Source organism: Pongo pygmaeus, chromosome 13 (genome assembly GCF_028885625.2).
Source record: "Pongo pygmaeus isolate AG05252 chromosome 13, NHGRI_mPonPyg2-v2.0_pri, whole genome shotgun sequence".
Lineage (NCBI taxonomy): Eukaryota > Metazoa > Chordata > Mammalia > Primates > Hominidae > Pongo > Pongo pygmaeus.
In genome coordinates, this window is record NC_072386.2 from 111,346,470 (window position 1) to 111,367,104 (window position 20,635).

Consider the following 20,635-nt stretch of genomic DNA (forward strand, 5'->3'; position numbering starts at 1 on the left):
GCTGGGCATGGTGGTGTGTGCCTGTAATCCCAGCTACCTAGGAGGCTGAGGCAGAATTGCTTGAACCTGGGAGGCAGAGGTCACGCCACTGCACTCCAGCCTGGGCGACAAGAACAAAACTCAGTCTCAGAATGTGCAGTAACCTTAAGTGCAAGGAAGTCTTTGGTATAATTAAATGTCTTCAACAGCAACAAAATCTGGCTCTCATTACTAGATGCAACTCCCAAATTTTCCACTAGGTGGCAGAACAGGCTAGATAATAGCCGCGGTTCTCAACCTTAGAGGGCATCACAAACACCTGTGGGTCTCCAGCCCCAGAGTTTGATTCATTAGGTCTGGGTGTGGCCTGATAATTAGCATTCCTAACAAGTTTCCAGGTGATGCTGATGTTTCCAGGTGATGCTGGAAGGAAAGTACATTTTGTGAACACTGGATTACAGAAAATCAATGTAGACCAACCCAAGGCCCATTCACCCATCCATCCATCCATTCTTCCTCCAGTTTACTTTGTAGTTCTAGGTGATGTAAGCACAGAGAAGAATGAGACATGGTTCATTCTCAAGACACAGTCGGGTGAGGGAGAAAAGGAAAATGAAAAAAATAACTCTTAGTCTATTACTCCCACCTCTCCATTTCTTCCAACATACAGACTTCCTAAGTGTTGTTTTTCTGTTCTTCTGTCAAATAGAGTTTAAGCCTTGTGCCCTTAAAGCCTGAAAGATAACTAGCGCAAGAGCTGCCTTACATGGCTAAACCTGCTGAACTAAGAAACTCAGGAATGTTTGCTATCCCATGAAAAGTTTCAGATAGAAAATCTCCTCTCTGAACTTACAGAGGCTGGAGATATAAAAGCACACCTGACACCCTCGAGTCTGCGTTGAGTAAAAATAAAACACAGGATTACTACGTTCTTAGAATCTGTGCTTGGTTGCTTTCCAAAATGAATTCCTCATTTTAAACTTCAATACATATTATGGTTAATTTAGGGAAAAAACCTTTTGACTCATGACTGTCCATATTTTCCTTTAAATAGTATTGTTGACTAGCTCTAATCTTTGGTACTGGGTCTTACTAGATCTACTTTTTGCATAATTTGTGATGTACCATATAAACCAATAATATGTAAACAGAGATTGTGTATAGGTTTACTTGACACAAATCCTTTTTATGTAATGAAAGAACACTTCAACGCATGTCTTGGGTTGAACTATTATTTCTAAATCAGTGATAATTAGATTAGTGAAATTTTATTTATAGCCGTAATTCATCTCGACCAATGATTTCACAAGTATTTGAAAGTGTAATAAAATAAATGGGTAAAAGATGCAGACAGAATTCAAGAGATACAAATAAGCACACATAAAAAATACGTCATTTTCTCTCTAGTCCCCTCCCCCATAAAAATATGTTGTCATATGTTAAAGAAATGTCAGTTAAAGCAACCTTGAGATACTTCCTTTATATCTATTAAATTGGCAAACATGTTTAGAAATGTTCTTTCTTGACTTGGGCAGTGGTTAGACAAGTGTTCACTTCATAACTATTCGACAAAACTGTGTGTTGTATGCACTCTTCTGTACCTGTAACAGAAAATATTACGAAAAATTTCCATTGCTTTTGCGAGTAAGTCTTCTATTGGAACTTGTTCTAAGGAAATATGCACAAAGTTCTCTGTAGTATTTTCTAAAAAGCAGAACTGGAAACTATCTAATTATCTACCAAAACAGAAATGGTTTAGCAAATTACAGTAATAAAGGAAAATTACAAAATATTATGGTAGTTGTAAAAACCTAAAGCACATTTTTGAGAATGTATTACAAAACAATGATTTGCAGTACATAAATCCATACACATGTGCATAAGGATTAGAAGAGAGTATTAAAAATCGTAATGATAAAGGAGCTCTGGGTAATTTTCTCCATAAGTTTTTATTACTGTTAGATTATCTTTACCACAGAGAGCACAGAACATGTGGTTAAAATGCAAAGGACAGGAACATCCCACTGGCAAGGACTACTCATGTCTAATCAGTGTGATCATTAAATATTCTCTCCAAATGTACTCAGAACACTTCGGATGTTTACAGGATATGGCAGAAGAGGGAAGTCTAAGAGAGGAAGAGCTGTGTGGAACTGATCTTTCATTTGCTTCTGATCTTTTATTTTCAATTTTAGATGCTCTGGAAGTTATTTTTCTTCCAAGTTTAGATAGCTCTTAAGACAATCCATGGAATTTATTAAAATCTCAATGAGTTCCTACTCTCAATCTTACAATGTTGCTGGGGAAACCAGGTATTCACCTGTATTTTGAAAACTGAGAATCAAGGATGAAAGTTAATAGTTGTCTACTGCAAAAGGTACAACAGTATTTATTGCTAAATGAACTGCACCACTAACCTTACACAAAAATGCTCAGTGAGGCTGGAGTGGGGTATGGTGGTCAGCAGACGCTTTAAAGATAGTGGGAGATCAATGGGATCTAAAGCCTGGCCCTAGGACTGGTGGAAAGGAACGTCAAGAACTTTCCATGAGGATGGGAGATTAACACCCAAAGTGCAAGGGTGGGAATAAATAGAAGAGCAAGAACTGTTTGATCAAAGAAATTAGCTAGGGCTCCATTATGTTAAGGAATCCAGATGTGCCCTGTTGGTAATGGAGAGCTACCAAGATTGAACAAGAGCAAGTAAGTGCTCAAAGAAGTGGTTGGGGAGACTCCCTGGAAGCAAAGCATAAGACAGGTTGAACAGTGCACACAAGTGGTGAAGGGAGAAGGCAGCAGTTGGGGTTTGAAGAGACTTGAAATACGGAAAGAACAGACAAGGAAACATAAAAACATGGAAAAAATCCAGGTTTGTAGGGGCTGAAAATCAGGGCTTCAGCCTCACCACTTACTACAACTCCTCTAGGCAATGCATCACTTTACCAAGCCATAGCTTTCTCATCTGTAAAACAGGAATGACAATCTGCCCTTAATGATGCTGTCAGGGGATCAAAGGTGCAGGGCCGTGGTACTCAAATGACAAGAAGCCCCGTAAGTTTAAGTTAGGAAGAAAGAACTCATGCAAAGCTGTGCTGGATAGACACATCCTTGGGCAAAAGAGAGGAAGACTATTCCAAGGTCTAGAAGCAAAATGGGACTTTTACCCACCCCATCCCTTTATTTGCAACTATTCATGAAATTCACCAAAATTATTTCCTTGTGTTTTACCTTCATTGTTTTGCTTTTTGGATCATCTTCAGAAATGGTTATATTGTTGAGTTTACCTTCTAGAAGATGCAGAAACAGTAAAAAAACAGAGCCACCTCAGATCACTCAAGGGGTTGTTCCATTTTCAAAAACACACTGACTTTTGAAAAGTCCCTGAATTGACTGGATAAAATGTCTGAAGTGGTTGGAGGAAAAAGCAAGACAAAGTCTTAACTACAGAATATATTTTTAAGGAAATGCAGCTTTATTACTTTCAAGTACAAACAATAACTTGGGCTTGGCTAACCAAATTTGCCTAATTGAGGGAATCTGCTTTAATGTACAGATATAAATGATTTATAGTTAACACAATCACTCCCGGGTAAAAAGAGTGCTTCTATGGTGCAAGAAAATAACTTCTCATCTTAGAGACATCTTGTTCCACAATCACTCCACTATTTGCTTAAGCAATCTCTTCTTCCCCCTACCCCACACAGTTCAAATATAAACTTTATCTCACGCCCTCTAAATCACAACATACATCAAATTAGTGAAATATGAGTTGATTACTTTTTCCACATTGCTATAGATGTTGGATTGCTGACAGAACTATCTCTTCAACCTGAGCATTCTCATCAAGTATACTAAGTCTAAATCAGTGAAATATGCCTGTTCACAATCTGAGTACAAAGACACCAAAACATTATGAGCTTTTATCATCTGAATTACTAACTTTCCAGGGTTGAATATTAAAAACACATATTTACTTGGGCACATTTATGAAGAGTAGAAGGAGCTGAATTCTTTAGGCTGCAATAATTAAGTGGGTTTACACTGGTCAGGATTGAATTACTAAATTTAAACAACTGAACTGTTCCAGGAAAGACCAGAAACACTGAAACATCCTGACAGCAAAACAGCTTTTTGCACTGAGCGTGACCATTCAGTCTGATTAGGCTGATGGGAATGGTGCAAAGACTACTCAGTAATCCATTTGAGGATTTATTCTGAAAAAAGTTTACTTTCCTAGAGCAGGCAAGGGGAACCTTTGATTAGAGACACTGCCAAAGATGGCTAATGGGCATTTTGTCAAAAAAGTGAATCTGTTCTTTTCATCAGACATTCTGAGGACAGCATAATTCTCAAGTGTCTTGGTTGTCTAAACCAAGTGAAAGCACCAGCGTAACCAGGTAGGAGGGCTGTGTCAAGAAGACAGACCTAAAGGGCTTCTCCCCTATCCTGACAACTGTGTCCACAGGCAAAGGTGACAGTATGCCCTGCCCAGACTGCATCATGAGTAGCAATCTGATTCTGCTCGCTTCCCTACAGAGAAAGGCAAGTGGCTTCATACACCAAGGCCCAGAGGAGGAGGGACAGAAAGCTATAAAAGTGATGCTGGGGCCGGGCACAGCAGCTCACACCTGTAATCCCAGCACTTTGGGAGGCAGAGACGGGCAGAACACGAGGTCAAGAGATCGAGACCATCCTGGCCAACATGGTGAAACCTCGTCTCTACTAAAAATACAAAAATTAGCTGGACGTGGTGGCACGCGCCTGTAGTCTCAACTACTCGGGAGGCCGAGGCAGGAGAATGGCTTGAACCCAGGAGGCTGAGGTTGCAGTGAGCCGAGATCACGCCACTGCACTCCAGCCTGGGGACAGAGCAAGACTCTGTCTCAAAAACAAAACAAAACAAAACAAAAACAGTGATGTTGGTAGGATTCACCTCTAGGCAACCTGGAAGCCACACAATAACAACTTCAAGTTGCCAGCTGGGTTTGGTCAAAGAAATGTGTAAAGCCAGGATCCACTATCCTTAGCTGATTCTGTTAGATCAAAATGCCTAACATAATACAAACAATTTCTTCATGTCTAAAATACTGTTTCCGAAAGTTATTTCTTTTGTTTTACAAATGGAGAGCAGTAATCATTTTCCTATGAATACTAGAATGATTATATAATCCTCAATTCAAACCTCACACCAAGTGTTTTCAACAGCCAGAACAGAGCAATTTTTAAACTATGAAAAATGAAGTGCAAACCTTACAATTTCATAGCAATGTTCCCCACGTTTCACTCATGAACAGCTATCCAATTGCATGTACCTTCCTGCAGAACTTCTTCCAAGTCCAGTCCTTCCACTGGAGGGGCTTTCTTCCTATTTCTTCAATAGGTCTAAAATGTCAGGTTAGAGTCATATTTGGCAATGTGTATTACTTCAAATGATTGAGCTGGAGGAAACTACATTCCTTTAGAATGATGACAGAATCTATCAGAAACTTCACACATCCACTCAGCTGTCCTGGATCCCTGTCCACACCATGAAGCCTGAAGTTGTTATGATGGCCTTTATGAACCTGAGAGAAGCCGCTTGCTTCCACCACTTGCTTCCACCACAGTGTCACCCAAGAAATCCAATCCTTGTAAGAAAGGATGGGGCTTATCTTCATGACTTAGAATTTTTCAGAAATGAGAAAATTCACAAAAGAGGGAAAGGCAATTCCCTTACCTATGCGCTAAGGAAGCCACAGTCAGTGTGTGCATGAGCTAGCTCTCAAAGGCAATGAAAGGAGAGTAAAGAATAGTTTTAGTTATCCCCTACCCACTTCTCATTCTGACTCCCCACTTTGCTTTCTTTTGCAAAAAGATGAGCTAGTTTTCCATTTTTATAAAAACTGGCGATAGTATGAATAAACCCAGCATCTATAAAGTAGTTAAATAAAATCTCAGGCCAAATAAAGGCCTCCATAAGGAAGAATTGACATTAGGACTCCAATTACTACCTGAAGTTCTGCTGTCAAAATCCAGCTGCATGATGATGCCACTGCACTCCAGCCTGTATGACAGAGCAAGACTGCCTAGGAAAAAAAAAAATTCCAGCGGCATCAAGTACCACCTTGATGACTTCTGTATTCACCACTAAAAACTGCAATAGAACATACTATATACAGCTTCAAGTTTGTCACTTTAATAAAAATTTTCCCACAAATGATTATAATTACTTGCCCTTTGAAGCTATTGGACAGATCTGAAAGTGAGGTGGGGTGGTGATGGTCATTAGATCAGTAATAGTTATCTGTTCAGGCTCGATAAAAAGTAGAAACTTGGCCAGGCGTGGTGGCTCACGCCTGTAATCCCAGCACTTCGGGAGGCCAAGGCAGGTGGATGACCTGAGGTCAGGAGTTCAAGACCAGCCTGGCCAACATGGTGAAACCCTGTCTCTACTAAAAATATAAAAATTAGTTGGGTGTGGTGGCAGATGCTTTTAATCCCAGCTACTTGGGAGGCTGAGGCAGGAGAATCACTTGAACCCGGGAGGCGGAGGTTGCAGTGAGCCAAGATCCTGCCATTGCCCTCCAGCCTGGGCAGTAAGAGCGAACTCTGTCTCAAAAAAAATAATAATAAAGTAAAAAGTCATTTACCCTCATCATTGCCCAAAGTCTCCTGGGGCTTCTGCAAAATAGATTCAGTTGCGATTCTGGTTCTATTTCTAGAGTACTAAGCAGAGCTCATGCACAGAACTCAATGTGAGATAGATTAAACCCAGATTTTGTGGGATGGGGGAAGATACTGTTCTTCTGCTTAAACCCCACAGAGTTTCAACATGGATATTAATGATACCTGTCCTTGAAATTCACCATTAATTTCTATCAACTTTACAGCACTCAGAGGTCCAGAGTCTGGCTCTATGCTAATGCAGATTCTACAAGAGATAGGTCTCCACTCTAGAGTTCACATCATTCTCAGCTCTGCCAGCAACGCTTTTTCTCATGTGTAAAATGGATATGCTTTATACTGGAGTCAGCAAGAAGGAATAACTCATGTTCCCAGACATAAGCTGTCACTGAGGTTCCAATTCTTATGTTCATCTTCAAACTACCTTCCTATTGGTCTGTGAATGAAATACATCCCTCCCCACCACCCTTGTAATACAAGGGGAGACAGCTGAAGAGCGGCTGAGATTTTTCTACTGCTTGCTCCCTCTACTCTCTCCCTGATTGTGGCCACTAACAAACATTTCCACTGCTAAACCACAAAATTACCTAACTTTAGAGAGGGAGGAGGACACAATCTGGCAACCCAGGGACATGTTTTGTTTGGCTCACCTTATTTCAAATTTTCTTTAATCAGTTGTAACGTTTTTTTAAAACAAATAAAAATCTGGATTTCTAGCTCCTCCTGAAACAATGTGAAGACCTGCCAGCCCTGGGCTTGCTTCCCCTAATGATAAAACAGAGCTGAATAACTGCCCTATTAGATCAACTTTCCAGGGGACAGCACAATTCTCCTCAGAATGTTTTACTCATTTATGTTACCTGCATGGCCCCCTTAGGCATTTGGGTTTGTGAGCCCCCATCTAGGACAATTCCCTCACTTAAAAGATGAAGAAAATGACGGTCTTAGAAGAGAAAGTTAACTTGCCTGAGGCCGCAGATCAAGTTAGAGGCAAAGGAGGAAGTCAGGTTGGGTTCAGGTATCCTTCTAACATAGCACACTGTGTCCCTATTTAAACCAGGGCTTCTATCAGCATTTCTTCAACCAATTACTTAAACTATCTAAGTGGAATCAGCTATATTTTCTACATTTCCCTTTCATTCATCCTTTTCATATAATTGATGTTCTTAGAGAAAACTCTGTATCAGTCATTTCATTTAAATATTATCCGACCTGAAAGAAACCATGAATCAGGGATCAGACAAAAATACATTATCAACTTTTACACATTTCAGTAGGTGGAGGACCAGAAAGAATCTTAGAAATCACTGAGCTTCATACCTGGCTGTACAGACAAGGAAGCTGGGACTCAGAGAGCGTGCAGAGTTCCAGGGTAGCAGGCCCGGTCTCTAACTTGCAGCTCACTGCTCTTTTCTGCTATACCAGGGCAGCGCCGTGCAGTCATCCAGGCTGCCAGGGACTAGCTTCCCCGACATGGAAACAAAAACTACAGAACTCACTCACATCTTACATGGCCAACCTTGACTCTGCCAAGATATAAGGTTTCGAATGAGCTGCTAACATTCAATTTACAGAATTGGAATTGAACTGGAAGACAGACTTTCCTTAGAACTGGTATTTGGTGGAAGTCTATAAACTGGTATTTGGTGGAAGTTTTAACACGGGCTCTTATAAGAACTAAACCCCGTGTGAGGAAAGTTGCTGTAACAACATCATAGCACCTTTGCTTCAACTTCAAAAGAAAAAAAGGCTATGGTAAAAAGCTTTAATAACAGACAATGTGATTTCATAGGCAACCAATTAGCAGATTAATGGATCATTTAACTTTCTTTACTTAAAACCAATACTCCACTCAAGAAAGATGAACCCAAAATGCATCCTCTTACACTGACCAACATAACTAAGTACAAATGAAGTCAATGGTGTACCCCATTAGCATGCTGCGTTGTATGTCAATAAAACAAGCCCTCCCCCACCCCGAGCCCTGGCCCCTGGCAAACATAGATAAATGATTGTGCACTGCGTGATGATACCATTAGGTGAGAACTTTGGTTCATGCAGTCGGCTGCCGCAGAGGTTGCACCCAAAACCCGCAGCCCCGGCACCCAAAGTCAGTCAGCGGTGGTGGCTCATGGTGTCAGCCGTGCTCCTTCCACAACACCAGGTGAATACTGTGGTCAGGCATGCTGGTGGCAAAGACCAAGCCCGTGTCATTGTGCCCATCCAGTCCATTCAGCCAGGATGCTTCGCCTGCCAGGAAGCTTGAGCCTCTCTTTGATTTCCTGTACTCTGGCAGAGGCCAGCGACTAATCAGGCTCTCTGTCCGCAAGTCCATGATGTACAGGTAGCGGTTGTCAAACAGCAGGGCAAAGATATCTCCAAAGCCAAGCAAGGCCAAGTTTGCTATCTCAGGAGTCTTGATGACCCTACAAGGATAAGAGTTAGGGACTGTGAAAGAAGGCAACTTTGCTTCTGTTTATGCTACTGTAATCTTTTCTGGAGATATTTAAAACCAATATTAAATTCAAGCAAATTTAGAGTTAAATGTTTTTGATAAAAAGTAAAATATAAGGAGAAAAGCTCAGCCCACTTATAAAAAAGCCGGGAGCAGGAGAGGGGGGTTCAGTCATTATATAATATTGGCATGTAAGGGAAAGGTGGTGTTTGATGAAAGTTTTTTTTTTTTGAGACAGGGTCTCACTGTGTTGCCCACACTGGAGTACAGGGGCGCGATTTCGGCTCACTGCATCCTCCACCTCTCAGGTTCAAGTGATTCTTCTGCTTCAGCCTCACAAGTAGCTGGGACTACAGACAGCCGCCACTGTGCCTGGCTAATTTTTGTATTTTTAGTAGAGACGGGGTTTCACCATGTTGGCCAGGCTGGTCTCGAACTACTGACCTCAGATGATCTGCCCACCTCGGCCTCCCAAAGTGCTGGGATTACAGGCGTGAGCCACCACACCCGGCCTGATGAAAGTTTATAAAAGTACAAAACATCTATCCAGGCTAGAAAGGATCTTACAGATAATATTTAACTAAACAATCTATTTTTAAGCTGTGAAAACCAAAGCCCAGGCAGAGTAAATGCTTTGGCTAAGGATTCACAATTTGTCAGTTACCAGTGAGAACTAGAAGGCAAGAGTTTAAAAAGATGTATTCATCAACTCCTAGAATACTGGAACACCCTGAAGCCCAGAAGAAATCTGAAAGCCAAGTGGCTAAAGTGCTACTCTACTCAGCAGGCAGCAAACAAATGGGTTTCTCTCTAAAAACAGTAAAGGCTGAAAATATTTCAAGTTTCCCAAATAACTTAGAAACATTTATTAATAATAGATTCATAAAAAGTTATTATGAAAACAACTAGGGGAGAAACAACTAGGGGAAGCAGAGAAAACTAGGGAGTTGGGAGGACAGCCCTAACTTTCTCAGAGGCAGTTTCCAAGACATCAATGACAAAGGCTAGGAGACACCTAGCTAAACAGCAGCACAAACAAAAACAAAAAACAACTTATCTTCTGTTGTCTGCGCCCTTAGCGAAGCAAAAGATTAACAAGAAAAGTTGATGTCCTCTTTGGAGCAACTAAGAGCTACCAGACAAGCAGTAGACAAATACTGCTCTGTGACATATGGTGGGGCTCCTGTGGGAGAAGAGTTTAGCCTAGGTTTTAAGGACACCACCAAACTAGTATAGGTCCAAGAGAGCAACCAGAATGGGAGGACCTGGAGACCAGGACAAGGAAGAACAGCTGAAGGCTATCAGCTGAGATGGGGAAAGAAAGAGTTGGCAGGAATAGGGTAACTGCATATGAGGATCACTTCTGAATAGTGAAAGATGTGTAAGACAGAGCCCAGACATTATAAGCTTTAGAAGACAGAACTAGGGTCAGAGGCAAAGAGTTACAAAGGAGCCAATTTCAGTCTCATATCAGGAAGGATGGGGGACATTCAATATTTATCAAGCATTTACATGTGCCAGGCACCGAACTTCATAATTAACATGTTATCTTTTTAAATTTTATTTATTTATTTATTTATTTATTTATTTATTTATTTATTTATTTATTTAGACGGAGTCTCGCTCTGTCGCCAGGCTGGAGTGCAGTGGCGCGATCTCGGCTCACTGCAACCTCCACCTCCCAGATTCAAGCGATTCTCGTGCCTCAGCCTCCCGAGTAGCTGGGATTACAGGTGCCCACCACCACGCCGGGCTAATTTTTGTATTTTTAGTAGAGATGGGGTTTTACCATGTTGGTGAGATGGTCTCGATCTCAACCTTGTGATCCACCCGCCTCAGCCTCCCAAAGTGCTGGGATTACAGGCGTGAGCCACCGCACCCAGCATGTTATCTCAATCCTCATAATGCAGTTAGGTAGAGGTATTCTCTCCACTATATTAGTATACAAGACTAAAACATCTTGCCATGAGTCATACAGCTAACATAATGCAGGCCTAGCAAATGTTTTCTGAGTATCATAGGTGCTGAGTGCTGGCTGGGCCCCTGAAGAGAGATAAGCAAGATAGTCTTTGCCCCTTAGAAGGGGAGGGCACAGCATGTAACTACCAGAGTATGTGAGAACATGCTCAGCACAAACACTCCAATGGATATAACAGGAGTATCAAGGAATGAGCAAATCTTTCCGTCTTTTACCAGCTGGACCTGGAAGCATATCTTTTCTCTTTCTTGAAGAAGAAATGCAACTGGGCAATATAGATTGAGAGAATACTGAAAGCCTGTCTAAATTTTACAAATTCTCTCTCATGGGCATGTGTTTCTAATTAATATCTGAAAAAAAATCTATGATACTAAGAATATCAACAAGACATCACTTCTATGAAACTAAGAAAATAGTTAACAGGTGCTGGCCCCTGCTTGAAAAGCAGAGAGTGAGCTCACCTTCCTAGACTGAAAATGGAAGAAACTTCTGCTAAAAGAGGTAGACATTTAGATTAGATGACATGTTTGAGAACATCCAAAATCAGTCACTGAACACTCCCTATGGTGTGAGCCTTTATAAACAGGTTTATAAGATGGAGTCTGATCCCAGGGGAAGCAGTAAGTTCAGATTAACTTCAAGTAAAGGGGAAATAGAGGTCCCAATATGTGTGTTCCAAATGAGTTATAACTGATAACTCATCCATCATTTTCTACTTAGATGACTCATATTCATTCACTCAACAAATATTTACTAAGAGCCTAAAGTTAGCTAGCCAATGTTGGTACCAGGATTTCGGCAGTGAATAAGACAAAGTTCCTCACACTCAAACTATCCAATACTGAATTTCCTAGTCAAACCTGTTTTTTCTATTTCTTTACTTGCTCATTCACCGAGGTGCTCAAGCTAGGAAACGTGGCAACCATCCAATTCTCCTCCTCCTCATTCAAATTACAAATTCGATCACCAAGCTCTACTGATTTTATGCCCTAAATTTTTTATCTTATTCACTAATATATGCACTACCACAGCTCTAGTCCAAGACACCATCTTTTGCCTGCACTATTGCCAACAGCTTTCTACTGATCTCCCCACATCTACTTAGTCCGTTTGAATCAGTTAACCTCACATACAACCTGATGTTATCACCTTGTTTCAACTTCTAAACTCTTTGATGGCTCCTTATTGTGCCCCCATCTTTAGCCATGCTGATGGATTTAAGGAATTTCCTTCAATTTCTCAAATGTACCTGAGGCTCCTTTAACCTCAGGGCCTTTGAACGGACTAGTGTCTCAGTCTAAAATTCCTCACTGTACACCCACTCCTGGTACTTAGTTAAGGCATTTATACTCACCCTTTAGAGCTCAGCCCAAATGCCTCTTCCTCTTAGAAGCCTTCCCTTACTCCACAAACTAGGCAGGGCCTCAAAGTACTCTGTACTAGGCTCCTCTTAACCCAGCCATTAAACAACCTGTTTGCAATTAGCTGTTTAACATCAGTCTTCCCCGTCCTGCTGATCAGTAATTTCCCTGAGTTTGGTAAGTACTTCTGCTGTTTCCCAATGCATACCACAATGCCTGACACAAAGGTGGGTGCTCAATGAATATCTAAAGAATAAAGTAGTGGTGAAATAAACAAAGGCAAGTGCAAATTCCTACAAAAGAGATCTAAAGGAGGCTAGGAAGCCGGGTGTGGTGGCTCATGCCTATAATCCCAGCACTTTGGGAGGCCAAGGCAGGTGGATCACTTGAGGTCAGGAGTTTGAGACCAGCCTGGCCAACAGGATGAAACCCCATCGCTACTAAAAATACACAAAATTAGCTGGGCGTCATGGCAGGTGCCTGTAATTCCAGCTACTCGGGAGGCTGAGGCAGGAGAATCGCTTGAACCTGGGAGGCGGAGGTTGCAGTGAGCCGAGATCACACCACTGCACTAGAGCCTGGGTGACAGAGTGAGACTCTGTCTCAAAAAAAAATAAAATAAAAACGAAAATAAAGGAGGCTAGGAAAAACAGCTAGAAAGTCTGGTAGGTCCCACATCATAACAGAAACACAAAAAATAGGTGGCTACCGGGTTAGGGCTTAAGACCTGTGAAGATGAGCTGATTCCAAAGACTGAAACACAAATATGTTGCAGAATAGAGCACAGGTCTTGACAGGTTTGTGGCTTTCACTTTGATCACTTTAGAAATGGAACCAGACATCCCTGCTGTGCAGAGTATGGGTCCTTGAACCTAAGTAACCTTACATGCTGTAGAGATAACCTAACTCAAGCAATCACATCATATCTCAGACTTATTGAGTAACATGCTGTTATTTGTGCTTTGCTTCTTTTCAATTAGCTTCAAAGCTAAGTAGCCCTACCTGGTCCTAGCAACTGAAGCCAGAGGATTTGTAGTAGGTTTCAACAGAGGTTGGTTTATTTGTATTTGGGAGGAAAAAAGCAGACACAAGACAGACTCTTTTTGGAGAAAAAATCTGAACCTGGCAATTCCTACCCGCAAACGATCTTGCAGGTTTATTATTTAAAACTATTATTCAAACACTAAAAACTAACAACTTTCATCTAGGACTCTAGAGTCTCTATATGCCACTCTGAGTCACAAGCATACATGAGAAAGCAGATGTGGGACCAAATTAAACCGTTTAGAGATGCTAAGCATTAAAACAACTATGACATCTCTAGCCCACCTTGCCTTTGCACCTTCCCACCTAAAATTTTAATTCAAAATAAAAACAATATTAAACTATAAAAGACGTGATTTTCCCATGATGATTACTTGAATATTTTGCTTTACAAAATATCAAATTCTTTCAAAACTTTATTTTCCCCTGTTTTTGATGTCCCTGGCTTTCTAGTACCATAAGTATATGCCTATTGGATAATCCAGCCATGCATGAATGGACGAATGTTGGAATACAGTGAGAGGTGGAATGCTGGGCAAGGCCCCTACCCTGTCTCAGCTTCAGTTTCCCCACCTACAAGAGGAAAAGCTTAAACAGATGTTTTCTAGGAAAGGTTTCAGTCTTTTTTCTCAAAGCATAAATATCAATCATTTCTATAACTGATTCTGACAGCTCTGAAACCTAACTGGTTAGAAATGTTGGTCTGATTCCAGGAAGACATAAATGGAGTTGTAACTTTGTGATCAGAGAGATGTGGCCCACCAAAGTTTTGTGGTTACTGTGATCAGATCCACACAAGCTGACCTCAAACAGTCATGCATAAAAACAATGAAGAGGCCGGGTGCGGTGGCTCACGCCTGTAATCCCAGCGCTTTGGGAGGCAGAGGCGGGTGGATCACGAGGTCAGGAGATCGAGTCCATCCTGGCTAACACAGTGAAACCCCGTCTCTACTAAAAATACAAAAAATTAGCCGGGCATGGTGGCAGGCGCCTGTAGTCCCAGCTACTCGGGAGGCTGAGACAGGAGAATGGTGTGAACCCTGGAGGCAGAGCTTGCAGTGAGCAGAGATTGTGCCACTGCACGCCAGCCTGGGCGACAGAGCGAGACTCCGTCTCAAAAAAAAAAAAAAAAAAATGAAGAGAATGTTCAATTTTCTGTACTCCTCCAAGTCCTGAACCATGCTATGGGACGCTAACTTTTTGAGTTGTTATTAATAAGTGTGTGCACAACAGGTGTGAAGTACAGTAGGTTCAACAAATTCAAACAGGTTTCTTTATATGGGGCCTCTCAGACTTATTATTAATAAAGATCTGCCAGGTGGTATACTAGGTCCTCATCACAAGCATTTCATTTAATAGTCACTTCATAGATGATGAAATTGAGCTACAGAGGAGTTAAGAAACTTATACTAATTCACACAGCCCATCAGAGATGGCACCACATCTTAAACCAAGGTTTGTCTATCACCAAAGTTCTCTTAATGACCACATGGCACTGGCTTCCATCAGCCCCAAATATGCTAACAGATACTGTCCTTCTCCAAGAAGAGCCTATGGTATGCAGTGAATCACAAAATTACTTGTCTATGGACTGCTGCTTATTTATTTCTTTGGAGGGGAAACCCTGCAAATTTTATTTTTCTCTAAGTATCTCTGTCTTTCTACTAGCCAACAGAAGGTCACTTGATCCCTAGATACCACTAAAGTTTACCAAGTTTGTAAAACAATGCAGAATTTCAACTGAATATGAAATAGAACTTAAAATATTAGAACTTATGGAGATCTGAAAGATCTTTTCATCCATGCCCCTCATTTTCCAGAAAAGCATCTTAAATCTGAAAGAAGTGGCTCATGACTCACAGTCAGGCAGCGGATGTTCCAGTACGTAACTCTTTTTCATTTGCTTACTTCCTCTAAAATATTTTTCCTGTCTGAGATGTTCAATATACATAACCCTGTTTACAAGTGATACAGTAAACATTTCCTAAAAGCCAGCTACTGACTGGTACATCCAAACATTTAGTCTTGTCTTTACTACTGAACTGCAGCAGGCTTTCAAAGGTAAAGCGTGAGATCGAAGGAAACATTACCTGAGAATATCATAACTGGCAAAGTCCCACTGGTAGAGACCAAGTGCTGAACTACAGACAATGTATTGGCCATCAAAATGAAGTCTTGGCTGCAGGCAGATACTTCTATCCTCAGAGACAGACAATGTCTTTAAGCACTTGCAGTTGATTTCTCTCCCAATTGGCCAAATCTACAGAAAAAAGAAAATGAGGAAAGATGAGAGATCACATCACTACAGAAAAGCTTGTCCTTAAAATGGTCTGCATTTGTGAAGTCAGATAGAAAGTGAAGTATACTGGAAAGACCCCAGGTTTTATAGCCAAGAATCACAGGTTCAAGTCTTAATTCTCCTGTGCAATCTTGGGTAAATTATTTAATCTCTCTTAACTCCAGCTCCTGCAATGAAGATAATGCCTATCACATGGGACAGTATAAAAGATCCAATAATGGGCCAGGCGCGGTGGCTCGCGCCTGTAATCCCAGCACTTTGGGAGGCCTAGGCAGGTGGATCACCTGAGGTCAGGAGTTCAAGACCAGCCTGGCCAACATGGTGAAACCCTGTCTCTACTAAAAATACAAATATTAGCCAGGCGTGATAGCACACGCCTGTAATCCCAGCTACTTGGGAGGCTGAGGCACAAGAATCACTTGAACCTGGGAGGCAGAGGTTGCAGTCAGCAAAGATTCTACCACTGCACTCCAGCCTGGGTGACAGAGTGAGACCCTGTCTCACGAAAAAAAAAAAAAAAGAGAGATGCAGTAAGAATGTGAGAGTACTTTGTGAACTCTTTGCAATTCATTACAATAAATGAGTATTTATGTTTTCATTGCTCAGATCTAAGAATTAAGGACGGTAGGAGACATGTAAAAAAGTATTAAGAATGGGCTGGGCGTGGTGGCTCATGCCTATAATCCCAGCACTTTGGGAGGCCAAGGCAGGCGGATCACAAGGTCAGGAGTTCGAGACTAGCCTGGCCAATATGGTGAAATCCCATCTCTATTAAAAATACAAAAATTAGCCGGGCGTGGTAGCGGGCGCCTGTAGTCCCAGCTACTCGGGAGGCCGAGGCAGGAGAATCATTTGAACCCAGGGGGCAGAGGTTGCAGTGAGCCAATATTGTGCCACTGCACTCCAACCTGGGCAGCAGAGCGAGACTCTGTCTCAAAAAAAACAAAACAAAACAAAAATTAAGAATAAGCTGAACATAAATTTATGTGAATTTCTTTTTCATTTACAAATCCAAGTTAAGAAACTACACAGGACATAGAGCTAGCAAATCATCTCTTCTTCCGGTGGGTTTAAAATGGCTTGGACTAAGACATTCCCCCTCTTCTTCCTAGAATGTTCACCCTTTGCCATACCACTTTCATTTTCTTATGTTTTCCAGGTTTTGTTTAATGAAGCAAATTAATGGAGAAAAAAACTCACCTTAATCTCATATTTGTCTGCACTTAAGAGGATGTAGTCTCCAGGACTGTGCAAGAGAGACTTGACTTTGCACTTCTGCAAAACTACCTGCAAATGTAAACCATGTTACGGAAAGATCCTTTTAATGCTGCTCCTATAATGATTTTATTCTTTAAATTAAAATATGAAAATGAGTTTAACATATGCTAGAATAGCTAAGCCATAACTCCACTACCAAATTAACCTCTACTAAAAGTTTTACTACAATATTCTCTGTTATTAGCAGTATCTAAAAGTGTCTAACGTTAGCCAGATGAGGTGGGTCACGCCTATAATCCCAGTGACTCGGAAGGCTGAGGTGGGAGGACTGCTTGAGCCCAGGAGTTGGAGGATGCAGTGAGCTATGATTGCACCACTGCACTCCAATCTGGGCAACAGAGCATGACCACAACGCTTGAAAAAAAAAAAAAAAAAACCGTCTAAACATTGGCAGCACTTAATCTTAGCATTCGTCTAGAAGCAAACATTAGGATTGATTTTTTAAAATTATAAAATGTAACTTAAGAGAAGGAACAGAAAAGAAAAAAGCCCGTAGACACTGACGTAGATGCAAATTATCTGCTTTCATAACTATGTGAATCATAAATGAAAAAGCACTGGACTTGGGACCAGAATCTGCCATATGCTGACTTTGCAACCTTGGGCAAGACCATCTAAACTCGGTCAGTTTCTTGATCTTTAAAACAGGAGACAAGCACCTATTATCTTACCTCATTTAATTACAGTAAAGATAAAGTAACAATGTAAATTATAGTAGTAACAAAATAAAAGCTAACATTCCGTTAGCACTTGAGATAAGTATATAAACATCAGGTTCTAGCTATTTTTGTAATCGATCAGCCTAAGGTGAGAGGGGAAGCAGGGTTCACTCATTCAGAAGTCTGGATTGCAGACTCAACTGAAACAGATCTATTACTAAGTATCAGGCACCTTGCTGGGTGCTGTCCCAACATTTCATTTCATGTTCACAGGAACATTTAGCAGATGACACAGCTCAGGTCCTGAAGGAGGAGTAACTTGTCCAAGACATCACCATCAGTGTCCTAGCCCCAATCAACTATTTTCCACCACACCAAACTGCCTTACACTATATAGCTTTTCTATGTAAAAAGTTAACATGGGCTAGGCACAGTGGCTCATGCCTATAATCTCAGCACTTTGGGAGGCCGAGGAGGGAGGACTGCTTGAGGCCAGGAGTTCAAGACCAGCCTGGGCAACACAGCAAGACCCACATCTCCACAAAAAAAAAAATTTTTTTTTTAATTAGCAGCTGGGCGCAGTGGCTCACGCCTGTAATCTCAGCATTTTGGGAGGCCGAGGTGGGTGGATCACCTGAGGTCAGGAGTTCGAGACCAGCCTGGCCAACACGGTGAAACTCCGTCTCTAGTAAAAACACAAAAAATTAGCCAGGCATGGTGGTGGGCGCCCGTAATCCCAGCCACTCTGGAGGCAGAAGCAGGAGAATCACTTGAACCCGGCAGGTGGATGCTGCAGTAAGCCGAGATCGCGCTATTGCACTCCAGCCTGCGCAACAAGAGCGAAACTCCATCTCAAAAAAAAAAAAAAAAAAAAAAAAAAGAAAGAAATTAGCTCGGTGTGGTGGCACATGGCTGTAGTGCTAGCTACTCGGGAGGCTGAGGTGAGAGGATCACTTAAGCCTGGGGATTCAAAGTTGCAGAGAGCTATGATCATGCCACAGCACTCCAGCCTGGGCAACAGAGTGAGACCCTGTCTGATATTAAAACAACAACAAATGATTCTTCTTCGTTTCCCAAAGTGAATCTGCAAGCCAGGTGGCTTTACCTTAAAGACGTATCCTTTATGGGTGCCCTTTTCATTATTGCCAGGAAAATCTAAGTTATCTTTTGCTTACACTACTGCCAAAGCCTAAATGGTCACCCTGTATCCACTTGTGCCCAACTCTAGTCCATTCTTCATTCAGCAGTTAATTTTCCTAAAACATAGATCGCACCAGACACTTGCTCAGAACTCGTGGATTGCTTCCTAGTACACTTCTGATGATATCCACCATACTTACTGTGGCCTTATAAATCATACAGGATTACCACCTCTCTGCCCATCTTCCCAAGTACAGCATGGCTCCACTGGCTTATGTCCAGGTCATGAAATGTTCCAAGTTCTTTCCACCCGCTGGGCCCGTGCATATACTGCACCCTCTGAAACAATCTTTCAGCTACTCTTTCCACAGCTATCTCCTATTTATTCTTCATGTTTAACCCCCTTCTCAAAAAGTTTTCTCTGAACTAATTACTTTCCTATACTTTTTTTTTTTTTTTTGAAAGAGTCTCACTTTGTCGCCTAGGCTGGAGTGCAGTGGCACGATCTTGGCTCATTGCAACCTCCGCCTCCCCAGCTTCAAGTTAATTCTCCTGTCTCAGCCTCCTGAGTAGCTGGGATTACAGGCACTCACCACTACGCCTGGCTAATTTTTGTTCTTTCAGTAGCGACGGGGTTTCACCATGTTGGCCAGGCTGGCCTTGAACTCCTGGGCTCAGGTGATCCGCCTGCCTTGGCCTCCCAAAGTGCTGGGATTACACGTGTGAGCCTCTGTGCCTGGCCCTAGACTGTCTTATAGAACACTGTACTCTTCCTTCACAAAACACAATTTGAAATGATATATTTACCCATGAAATTGTTTAATAAAAGTATTTCTCCTATTAGACTATCATCCACAGGGTAAGGACTGGGTCTATTTTGCTTACTCCTGTTTCCTCAGCCCCCTCATAGAATGGGATGGTAAACTCAAGAAAAGTGCTTCTGCGTGGTATATCCATTATTAATACTGCATTTGATCCTCACAACAATCTTGTTTTTTTTAAAAAAAGAAAACATTACAATATTTTACTAAAGATCCTGTACAGTTTTCTTTGTCCTACTTCTTGTAAGCATTATTTTTTCAAAATGAAAATTGCTTTTCTGATTAAGAAAGAAACATGTTTATTCTAAAGGGAAAAACGCACCCACAATCCCAACAGAAATATCCACCTTCAACATTGTGATGCATGAACACATTCAGAAACCGGTATCACACTCTACATACTTTTCTGTATGTAACCTGTTTTATTTGCCCCCTCTATCCACCTAATATATTGTGGGCATCTTTCCATGTCCATAAGTCATTTATTTGTTAAACCATGTATTAAGTACCTTCTACTTGCTGGTCACTATTGTGTACCACTATGCTTTGTAGGTACAGCAATTCCATCTTATGACTCACCTAACACTTACAAGGCAGTGTCTACCATCCTCCACGCCCTCCCTCAAAAAGCCTGATAAGAAGGAGACTTCTTCTAAGTCTTCCTACCTTGGTGACCCATTCCGTGTGCCCGGTGAGTGTGTTCAGGCATGTCCCAGCAGATAAAGCCCATACTTTCACAGTGAAGTCTGCAGAGCCGCTCACCAAGATATCCAGTTCATCATTGTAGTCCACGCTAAATACTAGTGCATATAATTACACAAAGTTAAAACATGTCTCTGTCAGTGGGTCTTTTATAATAGAGTTCAATAATGTTTATTTTCCCCAATTACATAATTTCCCAACCAGAGACACTGTAAGAATGGTGCTATTCAACTAGCAATTTTCTGATAAAACTATT

General features: G+C 41.4%; 1 protein-coding gene across 6 annotated transcripts in view; it reads right to left on the minus strand.

Annotated features, from left to right (window-relative positions):
* Positions 1-3,430: 3,430 nt before the first annotated feature.
* FBXW2 (F-box and WD repeat domain containing 2) overlaps positions 3,431-20,635 on the minus strand; it is a 34,327-nt gene continuing 17,122 nt past the window's right edge. For all 6 annotated transcript variants that reach the window (XM_054502823.2, XM_054502822.2, XM_063649874.1 and 3 more), the window contains 4 exons: positions 20,344-20,477; positions 16,980-17,066; positions 15,571-15,740; positions 3,431-9,068 (listed from right to left, as the gene is read on the minus strand). In XM_054502823.2, coding sequence (XP_054358798.1) covers positions 8,780-9,068; positions 15,571-15,740; positions 16,980-17,066; positions 20,344-20,477 — 680 coding nt within the window. In that variant the 3' untranslated portion in view covers positions 3,431-8,779. The remainder of the gene's footprint in view (positions 9,069-15,570; positions 15,741-16,979; positions 17,067-20,343; positions 20,478-20,635) is intronic.